The 15,752-nt window shown below is 49.7% G+C and overlaps 1 protein-coding gene across 1 annotated transcript in view; it reads left to right on the top strand.

Annotated features, from left to right (window-relative positions):
• Window positions 1-15,752, top strand: part of RIOK3 (RIO kinase 3) — a 52,210-nt gene that overhangs the window by 26,369 nt on the left and 10,089 nt on the right. The window contains exons 8-11 of the mRNA XM_075316377.1: window positions 830-1,012; window positions 2,412-2,571; window positions 3,920-4,000; window positions 4,353-4,442. Of these exons, the coding sequence (XP_075172492.1) occupies window positions 830-1,012; window positions 2,412-2,571; window positions 3,920-4,000; window positions 4,353-4,442 (514 nt within the window). The remainder of the gene's footprint in view (window positions 1-829; window positions 1,013-2,411; window positions 2,572-3,919; window positions 4,001-4,352; window positions 4,443-15,752) is intronic.

Below are 15,752 nucleotides of genomic sequence, written 5' to 3'. Positions count from 1 at the left end.
CCCCTGTGGCCAGACACACAAGGTAACTGATGTAATTGTATACCTGTTTGTAACCCATGCTTTATCTGTAACTGTACTCTGACATATGTATATTCTGTAGATTCCCTATTGTATATATTGTAGTTTCTAGTGTGCGTTAGGCGATTAAATTATATAATTAATCTTGGGCTGTTCTGTTATCTCGATCTTGAATCCCACGTCTGTGTGTTCGGCTAATAGTTACCGTGAAGCGGTTGGTGGCAGCGAGTTGTGCCAAGGATTATTGTGGGGAGGCCAGTGAGATTCGGGGAGAGTTTATATATTCCGCCCGCGGAGGTCGGGGGAATATATACCCTTCTCTCGCCGGGGGCCCTTCAATAATCGGCATAAGTAGTATAGCGGCCTCCTTGCTTATTGTCGGGCAATTCCATAATTGGCCTGACTATAAGAGGGGCGCTAGAGAGCGCGTCACGTGCTCTGTCTGTCGGTCGGGAGGTATAAAGGAGGGGGACGCCCCCTTGCTACCCCCCGATTGTGACGTACTGGTAGCCAGCGCGGGGGATTTCTGAGTGACCCCCCCGGTGGTTTGTGACACATGGGTCCTCTCATCCCTATTTATAACATGAAATAGGTTATCTGTCCATTGGAGAGGCTATCAGATAAGATTGGTGGGGTCCTAGTGATGTGGGCTGAAGGTGCTTTATATTAAATTATATCCTGTAGACAAGTCTCTGGTAATGATGATCAACTTTTATTTTTCACAGGTGGATGAAAGCCATGATAGAATTTCATCTGACCCATGAGCCTTAATTTGTGTGCATGTCCTTATAATGTTTGTTTCCCTTTTCAGTATGGAAGATCAAGAAGTGCCTGCTGAATGTGCGCTCAAGGTATTCAAGACCACCTTAAATGAGTTCAAGAACAGGGATAAGTACATCAAGGACGACTACAGATTCAAGGATCGCTTCAGCAAACTCAATCCACGTAAAATCATCCGCATGTGGGCAGAAAAGGAGAAGCACAACCTGAAGAGGTATGCCAATTTATGGATTTATACGCTAGGAATAGCCTACGTTCTGAGGAAATAGGGCTGACTCTACTTAAGATTAAATGAGAGAGGGAGTATAGGCTGACGGGGAACTCGGGAAAGCTTTTATGTCATTTTTAAATTGAATTCTGAAGTGAGGCGGCGACCGGGATACTGACTGGTGACAGGTGGAGATATCCGTGTAGTGACCGGACGGAGATGAGCCTGGATTCAGCATGGTTTTGAGAGCAAATTAGTAACAAGTTACAGTAATACGCCAAAAATGTATCCGACAGGATTAACTCTTAAAAAGAATTTTGAAAGGACGGACCATAAACATGTTTTCTCAGAAAACCTCTTTAAACAGAGTAGCTGCTTTACTTTGGGTTGTCCACTACTCGGACAACCCTCCCCTCCATTTCCTATGTTTGGCCCCCATTTAAAATCTAAACGCTCATACTCTCCTCCTCTGCCGGCCGTGTTACTGCGGTGCCGCCATTTTCTCTCACAGGGCTCATGTGAGGTTATGTCACACAAGCCCCGCACCCAATTACCACTTGCTGCTGCCGGCTTGTCTTCTGCCGTATGAGTAATCAACAGTAAGTGAGCGCTGTGGATAGCCAATCACTTCCTGTTACTTATACATCCAAAGGCAGGACAAGGAAGCTGGTGGTGACTGGGCTCTGTGATATAGCCTTAGATGAGCCACGAAGAGCGAGAGCTGGAACAGTGTCTGCACAGGAGGAGAGTATGGTTGTTTGTTTTAATTTTAATGCAGTGTGTGATAGCAGCGGACATGCTATGAAGGGGAGATATGTATCACAGAGGCGGTTATCCTCCATGATGTAAGCCTGGAAGTGTGCTCCAGTACATATAGTATGGACAGGGTTAATGGGGTTGACAACAGCCAGGTTTACGAGCAGTCCGAGAGATGGGTGGGACTGGGTGCTCACACATTCCTGTCCCGGGGCATGCTATGGTGGACATCAAGTCCAGGTGGATTCATTAGCGGTCTGTGTGGAGGTAAGAAGTCCTCCTGTGTGACGTCTCCTTGCTTGGACCTGTATGCTGATCTAGAACTGAAGTGCCGGGGTTAGGGCTGTGTATCCTGGTTTCCTGCCAAGAATGGCCATTTATTTTCCTTGTATGTGGTTTGTGTTATGCAGTTTTAATAAAGCAGCGTGGACGTTTTGTTTAGTCTCCTCCCATGCCTGCCTCAAACGCTGCCACGTGAGCCACGTCTCTACAGTGGGCTAATGTGAGGAATAAGACTGGGTTGTCTTAGTAGTGGATATTTCCATTAAAGAAACAGAATGTAACTGTGTTCTACCTATAGGCACATGTTATTTGATATGTCATTGTACGAGTGAGTACATTTTTATATTAAAAAGTAATCCTTCCACAGGATGAAGAAGGCTGGCATTCCTTGCCCCGAGGTTGTCATGCTAAAGAAGCATGTTCTGGTGATGTCTTTTATTGGAAAGGATCAGATACCCGCGCCCACACTCAAAGAAGCAAAACTCAGCTTGGAGGACTCCAGATCCGCTTATAACCAGGTTCTTGCTGTAAGCAGCCAATTTTCATCTGTTAAGTCACTTATGGTGCTATGAAAGGGGTTATTCAGAACTGTTGACTTATCCATAAAGGGGGGTGTCCACTAACTGGTCACCCCCTTCTCAAATACTGTATTCCCAAATGTATAGTGAGAATAGCAGGTACTGAACTCCTGCCCTGGCGCCATTATAGCCATGTCCACACTGCACTTTCAGCACTCGCACTGGAGACAAGTTTTTTTTAAACAAGGGTGTCAAATTAACATGTACATCCACATGTTCTTCCATATTAATTTGCTGAAGGCTTGTTGTGTTTTGTTTGTTGTTTGTTTTGTTTTTTTTTTTGTTTTTTGCAAGTTTAGATATGCAGCAAATTTACAGTATGGGGATTCACACTTCTCCCCCTTTAAAGGGAATCTGTCACCAGGTTTTTGACACCTAAACTTAGAGCAGCATAATGTAGGCACAGAGATCCTGATTCCAGCAATGTGTCACTTACTGGGCTGCTTAGTGTAGTTTTGATCTACTGCTGATTAATCAGTGATTTTTTTTTTTTTTTTATTAGAGGACTACTTGGCCTGCTGCAGGTAGTACAGCATATTCATGAGCTCTGTATAACTGCTAGATCTGCAAAACTTTTCTCTCCTAGATCTTTTTGTTCTACATTTGTGTCTCCATTATATTGTCTGTAGATCCACTCACATCCGGACAACCCACACCCCATTGTTTCAGGCACTTGCTGTATATGCCTTCTGTTTTCCCTGGCATTTGCATGGTTAATTGTTCTTTTATCTAGCTTGATATCTGCTAGATCTGCAGCAGAGAAAAACAGTGATTTTTATCAAAATGACAGTAAACCGCTCAGTAAGTGACACATCACTGGAATCAGGGTCTCGGCCTCTGCTATGCTGCTCTCAGATGGGGGAGCAAAGACCTGGTGACAGATTTTCTTTTAAGGGATTTTCACACAATGTCCCTGTAGGGTCAGACACTGCCATTACACAGCACATAGCTGGGGCTCATATATAAGATAATCTCAGCACAGGAGCTTTTTTTATTTATTCTTTTAAACCCATCCAATTGTGGAAATTTTATTTTTAGTCCAAAATTTATTGATTTTAATTTTGTTCATGGGAATTCAAAATTGTAGTAAAACTATCTTTTTGCCACGGCTTTTCTGTAATCGATTTCTATCACAATTTTGGGAAATCGCACTGAAACCAAGGTGGTGTTATCATGATTGGAATGTGAACAGCGCCCAAGACCTCCTAAACCCTCAGAGCAGTATAATATTCAGCATTTCATATAATATAGTTTGTTAAACACTAATATTGTAATTTATTTTATTTTTATTTTGAAGATGATGAAGCAGCTTTATGAGAAGTGCAACCTTATACACGCCGATCTGAGTGAATATAACATGCTGTGGAATGATGGCAAGGTAACTATCCGGTTTAGTAAAATATCATAAGCTACACGTTTGTTTCTCCTTTCACAATGAAGCCTTCAGCTATCGGGGTGTACCATCATATGTGGCTCCGATCATTTTTGTAATGCACTAGAGATTGTACATAAACCCCTACCCGTCCTGCAACGTACAAATATGTTGCATTAGTTCCATCAACTGTGAGTGCTGGCTGTTCTATACAGCTGACACCCTGCTCTTTCGGCTGGGATCACTTATAGATGTTGTCAATGATGGCAATATGTTTCTAGCATAGATCTTGATTTAATAAATGATTAATTTGCTGGTGCTGCGTATAAGTCTGTCCAAAACTCCTTTCTCTTTGTAGGTTTGGCTTATTGACGTGAGTCAGTCTGTGGAGCCCACTCACCCTCATGGGCTGGGATTCCTATACAGAGACTGTAGGAACGTTTCTCAGGTAAGGAAGGACTGAAACTGAAGAGAATATGTATTCTGATAGGCAATGCAGTGTGATTGGCATTTCAGAGTTTTTGTTTTTTGAATGTGTATTTAGCATTTCATATACATGGGAACATACATCATGGGTCTTGTCACTGCCTTAGATGCGGGCTCGCACACTCAGCCAACGTCTTTCCCTGCACATGTCGGCTGATGTAATCTAACAGCCGCAAGTGGATCTGAGATCTGCTCTCGGCAGTTAGAAAGTTAAATCCCGCTGTCAATTTCTGATTTTAACACTCTCTGGCAGAGGGGAGCATCATTCTGCGCTCCCATTGGTGGCCACGTGATGTGATCTCAGGGCGCAAATGGGTTGATATGAAAGACAAGGTGTGTCTGAAATGGCCAACACCCTGTGATTGCCGTCTGCAAGCCAGCATTCATAGGAAGTAATTTCTGCTGTACAGAACAGGGCTGATGCACCGCTCTCTACAGCACAAGAGACTGCATAGTCTCAGCTTCAAGTCCTCTAAGGGGACTAGTAAATACAATAAATAATAAAAACAAATTCAAATCGCCCACCTTTTTGCTCTATTGAAAATACAATAAAGAAGGGAATTTTGTTTACTTACCGTAAATTCCTTTTCTTCTAGCTCCTATTGGGAGACCCAGACAATTGGGGTGTATAGCTTCTGCCTCCGGAGGCCACACAAAGTATTACACTTTAAAAAGTGTAACCCCTCCCCTCTGCCTATACACCCTCCCGTGCATCACGGGCTCCTCAGTTTTGGTGCAAAAGCAGGAAGGAGGAAACTTATAAATTGGTCTAAGGTAAATTCAATCCGAAGGATGTTCGGAGAACTGAAACCATGAACCAAAAGAACAATTCAACATGAACAACATGTGTACACAAAAGAACAACTAGCCCGAAGGGCACAGGGGCGGGTGCTGGGTCTCCCAATAGGAGCTAGAAGAAAAGGAATTTACGGTAAGTAAACAAAATTCCCTTCTTCTTTGTCGCTCCATTGGGAGACCCAGACAATTGGGACGTCCAAAAGCAGTCCCTGGGTGGGTAAAAGAATACCTCGATAAAAAGAGCCGAAAAACGGCCCCCTCTTACAGGTGGGCGACCGCCGCCTGAAGGACTCGCCTACCTAGGCTGGCATCTGCCGAAGCATAGGCATGCACCTGATAGTGTTTCGTGAAAGTGTGCAGACTCGACCAGGTAGCCGCCTGACACACCTGCTGAGCCGTAGCCTGGTGCCGCAATGCCCAGGATGCACCCACGGCTCTGGCAGAATGGACTTTCAGCCCTGAAGGAATCGGAAGCCCAGAAGAACGGTAGGCTTTAAGAATCGGTTCCTTGATCCACCGAGCCAAGGTTGACTTGGAAGCCTGCGACCCCTTACGCTGGCCAGCGACAAGGACAAAGAGCGCATCCGAACGGCGCAGGGGCGCCGTGCGAGAAATGTAGAGCCGGAGTGCTCTCACGAGATCTAACAAGTGCAAATCCTTTTCACATTGGTGAACTGGATGAGGGCAAAAGGAAGGTAAGGAGATATCCTGATTGAGATGAAAAGGGGATACCACCTTAGGGAGAAATTCCGGGACCGGACGCAGAACCACCTTATCCTGGTGAAACACCAGGAAGGGGGCTTTGCATGACAGCGCTGCTAGCTCAGACACTCTCCGAAGTGATGTGACTGCCACTAGGAAGGCCACCTTCTGCGAAAGGCGTGATAGAGAGATATCCCGCATCGGCTCGAAAGGTGGTTTCTGAAGAGCCGTTAGCACCCTGTTAAGATCCCAGGGTTCCAGCGGACGCTTGTAAGGTGGGACTATGTGGCAAACTCCCTGCAGGAACGTGCGGACCTGCGGAAGCCTGGCTAGACGCTTTTGAAAAAACACGGAAAGCGCCGATACTTGTCCCTTGAGAGAGCCGAGAGACAAACCCTTGTCCATTCCGGATTGAAGGAAAGAAAGAAAAGTGGGTAAGGCAAACGGCCAGGGGGTAAAACCCCGATCAGAGCACCAGGAGAAGAAGATCTTCCAAGCCCTGTGATAGATCTTGGCGGACGTTGGTTTCCTGGCTTGTGTCATAGTGGCAATGACATCTTGAGATAACCCTGAGGACGCTAGGAGCCAGGACTCAATGGCCACACAGTCAGGTTGAGGGCTGCAGAATTCAGATTGAAAAATGGCCCTTGAGACAGCAAGTCTGGTCGGTCTGGGAGTGCCCACGGTTGACCCACCGTGAGGTGCCACAGATCCGGGTACCACGACCTCCTCGGCCAGTCTGGAGCGACGAGGATGGCGCGGCGGCAGTCGGACCTGATCTTGCGCAACACTCTGGGCAGCAGTGCCAGAGGAGGAAATACATAAGGCAGTCGAAACTGCGACCAATCCTGAACTAATGCGTCCGCCGCCAGAGCTCTGTGATCTTGAGACCGTGCCATGAATGGCGGGACTTTGTTGTTGTGCCGAGACGCCATGAGGTCGACGTCCGGCGTTCCCCAGCGGCAACAGATCTCTTGAAACACGTCCGGGTGAAGAGACCATTCCCCTGCGTCCATGCCCTGGCGACTGAGAAAGTCTGCTTCCCAGTTTTCTACGCCCGGGATGTGAACTGCGGAGATGGTGGAGGCTGTGGCTTCCGCCCACAGCAGAATCCGCCGAACTTCTTGGAAGGCTTGACGACTGGGTGTGCCGCCCTGGTGGTTGATGTACGCGACCGCCGTGGCGTTGTCCGACTGTATGCGGATCTGTCTGCCCTCCAGCCACCGATGGAACGCCTTTAGGGCTAGATACACTGCCCTTATCTCCAGAACATTGATCTGAAGGGAGGACTCTGTCGGAGTCCAGGTTCCCTGAGCCCTGTGGTGGAGGAAAACCGCTCCCCACCCTGACAGACTCGCGTCCGTCGTGACCACAGCCCAGGATGGGGGCAGGAATGATTTTCCCTTCGACAAAGAAGTGGGAAGAAGCCACCACTGAAGAGAGGTTTTGGCTGCCAGTGAAAGAGAGACGTTCCTGTCTAGGGACGTCTACCTCCTGTCCCATTTGCGGAGAATGTCCCATTGAAGTGGACGCAGATGAAACTGCGCAAAGGGAACTGCCTCCATTGCTGCCACCATCTTCCCTAGGAAGTGCATGAGGCGCCTCAAGGGGTGTGACTGGGTCCGAAGGAGAGAGTGCACCCCTGCCTGCAGCGAACGCTGTTTGTCCCGCGGAAGCTTCACTATCGCTGAGAGAGTATGAAACTCCATCCCGAGGTAAGTCAGTGATTGGGTCGGTGTCAATTTTGACTTTGGGAAATTGATGATCCACCCGAACCTCTGGAGAGTCTCCAGAGCAATGGTCAGGCTGTGTTGACATGCCACCCGGGAGGGTGCCTTGACTAGGAGATCGTCTAAGTAAGGGATCACCGAGTGGCCCTGAGAGTGTAGGACCGCCACCACGGATGCCATGACCTTGGTGAAGACCCGTGGGGCTGTTGCCAGGCCGAAAGGCAGTGCCCCAAACTGAAAAAGTGCATCGGCTCGCTCGGGGGGCGGAGATGTTCTGAAGAAACGAGTCGGAGGACGAGAGCTGAGCTCTATCCTGTAACCGTGCGACATAATGTCTCTCACCCATCGGTCTTGGACATGTGGCCACCAGGCGTCGCAAAAGCGGGAGAGCCTGCCACCGACCGAGGATGCGGTTTGGGGAGGCCGAGAGTCATGAGGAGGCCGCCTTGGAGGCGGTTCCTCCGGCGGTCTTTGGAGGACGTGACTTAGACCGCCATGCAGAAGAGTTCCTCTGGCCTTTCTCTGACCTGTCTGACGTGGAGGATTGGGACCTGGCTGAGGGCCGAAAGGACCGAAACCTCGATTGAATTTTTCGTTGCTGAGGTCTTTTTGGTTTGGACTGGGGTAAGGACGAGTCCTTTCCCTTGGATTGTTTAATAATTTCATCCAATTGCTCGCCAAACAAACGGTCACCAGAAAATGGCAAACCGGTTAAGAACTTCTTGGAAGCAGAGTCTGCCTTCCATTCGCGTAGCCACATGGCCCTGCGGACTGCCACCGAATTGGCGGACGCTACCGCTGTACGGCTCGCTGAGTCCAGGACGGCGTTCATGGCGTAGGACGAAAAGGCTGATGCCTGAGAAGTCAAAGACACAACTTGCAGAGCAGAGGTACGTGTGACTGCATTAATCTCAGACAGACAAGCTGAGATAGCTTGGAGTGCCCACACGGCTGCAAAGGCCGGAGCAAAGGACGCGCCTATGGCTTCATAGATGGATTTCATCAGGAGCTCTATTTGCCTGTCAGTGGCATCCTTGAGCGATGAACCATCTGCCACTGATACTACGGATCTAGCCGCCAGTCTAGAGACTGGAGGATCCACTTTGGGACACTGAGCCCAACCCTTAACTACGTCAGGGGGGAAGGGGTAACGTGTGTCATTAAGGCGCTTAGTAAAGCGCTTGTCCGGAAATGCTCTGTGCTTCTGGACAGCATCTCTGAAGTTAGTGATCGAAAAACGCACTCCGTGTACGTTTGGGAAACCTAAACTGGTGTTTCTCCTGCTGTGAAGCCGACTCCTCTATAGGTGGAGTTGGGGGAGAAAGATCTAGCACCTGGTTGATGGACGCTATAAGGTCATTTACTATGGCGTCCCCTTCAGGTGTATCAAGATTGAGAGCAACGTCAGGATCGGAGCCCTGAGCTGCGACCTCCGCTTCATCCTCCAGAGAGTCCTCATGCTGAGACCCCGAACAGCGTGATGAAGCCGGAGAAGGTTCCCAGCGAGCCCGCTTAGCCGGTCTGGGACTGCGGTCCGTGTCGGAGTCCTCCCCGTGGGACCTAGGTGTCACCCCAGGAGCACTCTGCTGCGCCGACCGAGAGGGGCCTGGGGGCGATGAACTCAGTGCCCGGGGCCTGTGTAACCGATCTGGACTGCAAGGCTTCTAGTATCTTAGCAGACCATCTGTCCATAGACTGAGCCATGGATTGTGAAAGCGACTCAGAGAGTTTCTCAGCCAAAACTGCAAACTCTGTCCCTGCCACCTGGACAGTGGAAGCCGGCGGTTCTACCTGAGCCGAGGGTCCCACCAGTGCCCGAGGCTCCGGCTGAGTGAGTGCCACAGGGGCCGAGCATTGCACACAGTGAGGGTAGGTGGAACCTGCAGGTAACATAGCCGCACAAGAGGTACAGGTTGCAAAATAAGCCTGTGCCTTGGCACCCTTGCTCTTTGCGGACGACATGCTGTAGTCTCCTCTGAGAGTGATCACTGAGGGTATATAGCCAAAAGCAAAACAATGCAAAACAATGCGGCCGAACAGAGAAAATGTATACAAATATATATGTATATATGTATATATATATATATATATATATATATATATATATATATATATATATGTATGTGTATATATATATATATGTGTATATATATATATATATATATATATATATATATATATATATATATATATATATATATATATATATATATATATATATATATATATATATATATATATATATATATATATATATATATATATATATATATATATATATATATATATATATATATATATATATATATATATATATATATATATATATATATATATACACACTTCGGCACCCAAGGGGGGCCAGCACCGGGTAACCGGTGTGGCTTACTGACCGCCCAAAGCGGTTGTGTGTCCACCAGATTCCCTGCCTGGGCCTCCCAGAGCTGTACAGCTCGTTGTGAAATCCTCCACCGGCAAAAGTGATTGTAAATATGGCTGCCAGAGCTCTCAGGGGAGGAGGGAGCCGTGGGTGTGACTAATAAAGTGCGGGAATCTGGTGCCCCACAGTGCTCAGTGAGGGGGGAGGAGAACACCTAAGTATGCTCCAGCCCTCACTGCCGACGTCCAGTCGACCGTCCCGCCCTTACCCCTGACTGGCAGGCCCGGGGGCGGGAGTTATGGTACTAGGCCGCAGAAGCCGGGGACTAAATTTAATAACGCGGCCGGCAAACAGGCGCGGTCGGCGCGGTAGTCCCGGTCGTCACAAAAAAACAGCAGCCGCTGCAGCGTCTGTAACACAGGCGCTCCATGCACCGTCCCCAAGGGGACACAGAGTACCTTTTAGATGCAGGGCCTGTCCCTGATGATACTCAGTCTCCTGTCCGTCAGATTCCCCCAGGGGCTGCGGAGGGAGCCCGGTCCCAGTGAATGGTGACCGGTTAGGATCCCACTTCTCCCAGAGCCTCTAAGGGATGGGGAAGGAAAAACGGCATGTGGCTCCAGCCTTTGTACCCGCAATGGGTACCTCAACCTTAACAGCACCGCCGACTTAGTGGGGTGAGAAGGGAGCATGCCGGGGGCCCTGTTGGGGCCCTCTTTTCTTCCATCCGATACAATCAGCAGCTGCTGCTGACTAAAATGGGAGCTTGAGTGAATGTGTGCCTCCTTCAACACAAAGCATAAAACTGAGGAGCCCGTGATGCACGGGAGGGTGTATAGGCAGAGGGGAGGGGTTACACTTTTTAAAGTGTAATACTTTGTGTGGCCTCCGGAGGCAGAAGCTATACACCCCAATTGTCTGGGTCTCCCAATGGAGCGACAAAGAAATACACATATTTGGTATTGCTGCCTTTCAGAAATGTTCGATCTATCAAAATATAAAATAAGTTAATCCAATTGGTAAAGTGCGTAAGAGAACAACAAAATTTTAAAAATGCCAGAATTATTTTATTTAAAGTGTGTGTGTGTGTGTGTGTATACATATAATATAATATATACATATAATATATATGTACATATATATGTACATATAGTATATGTATATATAATATGTACATATACATATAATAATATATAATATGTACATATAATATATAATATGTATATTACTTTTTAGCTTTGTAAACTATGGTCTCCATTCCTGTGTGCTGCACTTATATATAGTACTGGGCAGCCCACCTAGTCTAATGGTCAATACGCTGTAAGCCAGAGACTGTGAACCTACATGTGTAAATTGCGCCTTATAAAAGCCATTTGTGTGCAATTTTAATACTAAGCAATCACCCCCTCCATGGATTTGTAGTGTGAGTGGTTGCTCCATCAGTGTTTGCTCCTGTTGCCTCCATCTTTATTAAGGGATTTTGCTGCATCCTGTGAGTGTATTTGTTTCTGTGGCCTGGGCAGGTAAACCTTGTGGTTTATTTTTTGTTTTTGCTGTGAATTTCTTTGTCGCTCCATTGGGAGACCCAGACCATTGGGTGTATAGCTTCTGCCTCCGGAGGCCACACAAAGTATTACGCTTTAAAAAGTGTAACCCCTCCCCTCTGCCTATACACCCTCCCGTAGATCACGGGCTCCTCAGTTTTATGCTTTGTGTGGAAGGAGGCACACATCCACTCATGCATTCTCATATTAGTTATGTCGGTTGGAAGAAAAGAGGGCCCCCACGGGGCCCCCGGCATGTTCCCTTCTCACCCCACTACGTCGGCGGTGTTGTTAAGGTTGAGGTACCCATTGCGGGTACAAAGGCCGGAGCCTCATGCCGTCTCCTTCAACATCCCTTAGCGGCTCTGGGAGAAGTGGGATCCTGAGCGGTCATCCATTTACTGGGACCGTGCTCCCTCCGCAGCCCCTGTGGGAATCTGCCGGACCGGAGTCTATTCAACCTCAGGGACCGGGCCCTGCAACTCTAAGGTACTCGGTGTCCCCATTGGGGACTGTGCAGGGAGCGCACCTTCTTCCCGGACGCTGCGGCAGCTGCTGAATTGAGAAGGCCGGCGGACTTCCGCGCCGACCGTGCCTGCTTGTCGGGCGCGGTCTCAAATTTAGTCCCCGGCTTCATCGCGGCCTAGTCGCAAAAATCCCGCCCCCGGGCCTGCCTGTCAGGGGTAAGGGCGGGACTGCCGACCTGACGTCGGATGTGAGGGCCGGAGCATCCTGCATGTTTCCTCCCCCCTCACTGATCACTGTGGGGACCCCAGATTCCCGCACTTTCCTGGCGCCGCCCACGGCTCCACTCCTCCCCTGAGAGCTCCGGCAGCCATTTTTTGGCATTCTGCCGGTGGAGGATTCTCAGTGAAGAGCTCTGCAGCTCCGGGGGACCTAAGGCAGGGAATCTGGAGGACACACACTCCGCTTTTTAGCGGTCGGTAAGCCACACCGGTCACCCGGTACTGGTCCCCCTAGGGTGCCGGAATAGATACGTATTTATATATATATATATTTCTGTTCGGTCGGGCTGTATACCCTTTTTCTTTGTCGCTCCTTATTGGGAGACCCAGACAATTGGGTGTATAGCTTATGCCTCCGGAGGCCACACAAAGTATTACACTAAAAGTGTAAAGCCCCTCCCCTTCAGCCTATACACCCCCCGTACTGCTACGGGCTCATCAGTTTTTATGCTTTGTGCGAAGGAGGTCAGACATGCACGCATAGCTCCACAGCTTAGTCAGCAGCAGCTGCTGACTATGTCGGATGGAAGAAAAGAGGGCCCATAACAGGGCCCCCAGCATGCTCCCTTCTCACCCCACTCTTGTCGGCGGTGTTGTTAAGGTTGAGGTATCCATTGCGGGTACGGAGGCTGGAGCCCACATGCTGCTTTCCTTCCCCATCCCTCAATTAGGGCTCTGGGTAAAGTGGGATCCTTTCGGTCTCCAGGCACAGGAGACCGTGCTCCATCCACAGCTCCTGAGGACCATGCTGGATAGGAGCCGAGTATCGTTCAGGGACATGGCCCTGCTACTTTGAGGTACTCTGTGTCCCCGTGGGGACCGCGCACAGCAACACTCCAGCATTGCTGGGTGTGCTAGTGCACCGGGGACAGCAGCGCTGACTGCATTTGTGCCATTACACACTTCAGCGTCGCTGAGTGTGTTCGTGTAGGGGGACTGCCGCGCTGACCGCCGCTGCCATGGTTATCACTACGGCGCGGCTGGGACTGTTAGTGCGCCGGGGACGACCGCGCTTATACGGCGGCCGCGCTTATAACTCGAGTCCCCGGCTTTTGCGGCCTAGTCTCGTTTTCTTCCCGCCCCCAGCCCTGCCAGTCAGGGGAAGGGCGGGACGCTGTACAGGACAGCAGCACTGAGGGCTGGAGCATGCTTTGCATACTCCACCCCCCTCACTCTGCACAGTGGGGCACCAGTTCCCGCACTTTTCTGGGTCACGCCCACGGCTCCCTCCTCTCCTCAGGACGCCGGCAGCCATTCCTCTCAGCTCTGCTAACGCTGGAGAGGAGAGACAAGCTCAGGGAGACCCAGGCAGGATTTCTGGTGCCCACACAACTGCTTTGCGAAGGCGGTAAGCAGCACCTGTGGTGCTGGCCCCACTAGTGCAGAAGTGTACTTATAGATTACATGATTATAGACTATACTTTACACTGTATGGTGCACTGTTGATTTTTGTCTATATTCCCTCCTGTATTGCTCAGAGGAGACAACAGCATGTCGTCCACAAATAGCAAGGGTGCCAAAGCACAGACTTACTATGCTGCCTGTGCAGCATGTACGGCTATACTGCCGGCAGGTTCCACTGACCCTCATTGTGTGCAATGCTCGGCCCCTGTGGCACTTTCTCAGCCGGAGCCTCTGCTAAGGGCGGCCCAGGGAGAACCACCTGTTAACACTGTCCAGGTGACAGGGACGGAGTTTGCAGTTTTTACTGAAAGACTTTCTGAGACTATGGCTAAGATATTAGAAGCCTTGCAGTCCAGGCCGGCATCTCAAGCCAGGGGCACTGTGGAATCATTGCCCCCTGGTCCCCCTCAGTTGGAACAGCAATGTCCTCCCGGGGTGTCTCATGGATCTCAGGGTGAGGTCTCTGACACGGACCGCAGCCCCAGACCGATTAAGCGAGCTCGCTATGATATCCCCTCGACATCATCACAATGTTCAGGGTCTCAGCGAGAGGACTCTCTGTATGGGGACGCCATAGTGAATGATCTTATTGCGTCCATCAATGAAATGTTGGATATTTCTCCCTCAGCTCCTCCAGTGGAGGAGTCAGCTTCTCAGCAGGAGAAATTCCGTTTCAGGTTTCCCAAGCGTACAAAGAGTATGTTTCTGGACCACTCTGACTTCAGAGAGGCAGTCCAGAAACACCGAGCTTGTCCAGATAAGCGTTTTTCCAAGCGCCTTAAGGATACACGTTACCCTTTCCCCCCTGACGTGGTCAAGGGCTGGACTCAGTGTCCCAAGGTGGATCCTCCAATCTCCAGACTTGCGGCTAGATCCATAGTTGCAGTGGAAGATGGAGCTTCACTCAAGGATGCCACTGACAGACAGATGGAGCTCTGGTTGAAATCCATCTATGAAGCTATCGGCGCGTCTTTTGCTCCAGCATTCGCAGCCGTATGGGCACTCCAAGCTATCTCAGCTGGTCAGGCGCAAATTGACGCACTCACACGTACGTCTGCGCCGCAGGTGGCGTCTATAACCTCTCAAACGTCGGCATTTGCGTCCTATGCTATTAATGCTGTCCTGGACTCTGCGAGCCGTACGGCGGTTGCAGCCGACAATTCGGTGGCAATACGCAGGGCCTTGTGGCTGCGGGAATGGAAGGCAGATTCGGCTTCCAAAAAGTGCTTAACTGGATTGCCATTTTCTGGCGACCGTTTGTTTGGTGAGAGATTGGATGAAATCATCAAACAATCCAAGGGAAAGGAAACATCCTTACCCCAGGCCAAACCAAAAACACCCCAACAGAGGAGGGGACAGTCGAGGTTTCGGTCCTTTCGGGGTGCGGGCAGGTCCCAATTCTCCTCGTCCAAAAGGCCTCATAAGGATCAGAAGAACTCCGACGCATGGCGGTCTAAATCACGCCCTAAAAAGACCGCCGGAGGTGCCGCTACTAAGGCGGCTTCCTCATGACTTACGGCCTCCTCACACCGCATCCTCGGTCGGTGGCAGGCTCTCCCGCTTTTGCGACACCTGGCTGCCACAAGTAAAAGACCGTTGGGTGAGAGACATTTTGTCTCACGGTTACAGGATAGAGTTCAGCTCTCGTCCTCCGACTCGATTCTTCAGAACATCTCCGCCTCCCGAGCGAGCCGAGGCTCTTCTGCAGGCGGTGGGCATTCTGAAGGCAGAAGGAGTGGTGGTCCCGGTTCCTCTTCAGCAACAGGGCCACTGTTTCTACTCCAACCTGTTTGTGGTTCCAAAGAAGGACGGGTCCTTCCGTCCTGTTTTGGACCTAAAACTGCTCAACAAACACGTAAGGACCAGGCGGTTCCGGATGGAATCCCTCCGCTCCGTCATCGCCTCAATGTCCCAAGGAGATTTCCTACCATCGATCGATATCAAGGATGCTTATCTCCACGTACCAAT

This window comes from Anomaloglossus baeobatrachus, chromosome 6 (genome assembly GCF_048569485.1).
Source record: "Anomaloglossus baeobatrachus isolate aAnoBae1 chromosome 6, aAnoBae1.hap1, whole genome shotgun sequence".
Taxonomy (NCBI): Eukaryota; Metazoa; Chordata; class Amphibia; order Anura; family Aromobatidae; genus Anomaloglossus; species Anomaloglossus baeobatrachus.
The sequence above is the reverse complement of the archived record's forward strand: the minus strand, read 5'-3'. Positions and strand labels throughout refer to the sequence as shown.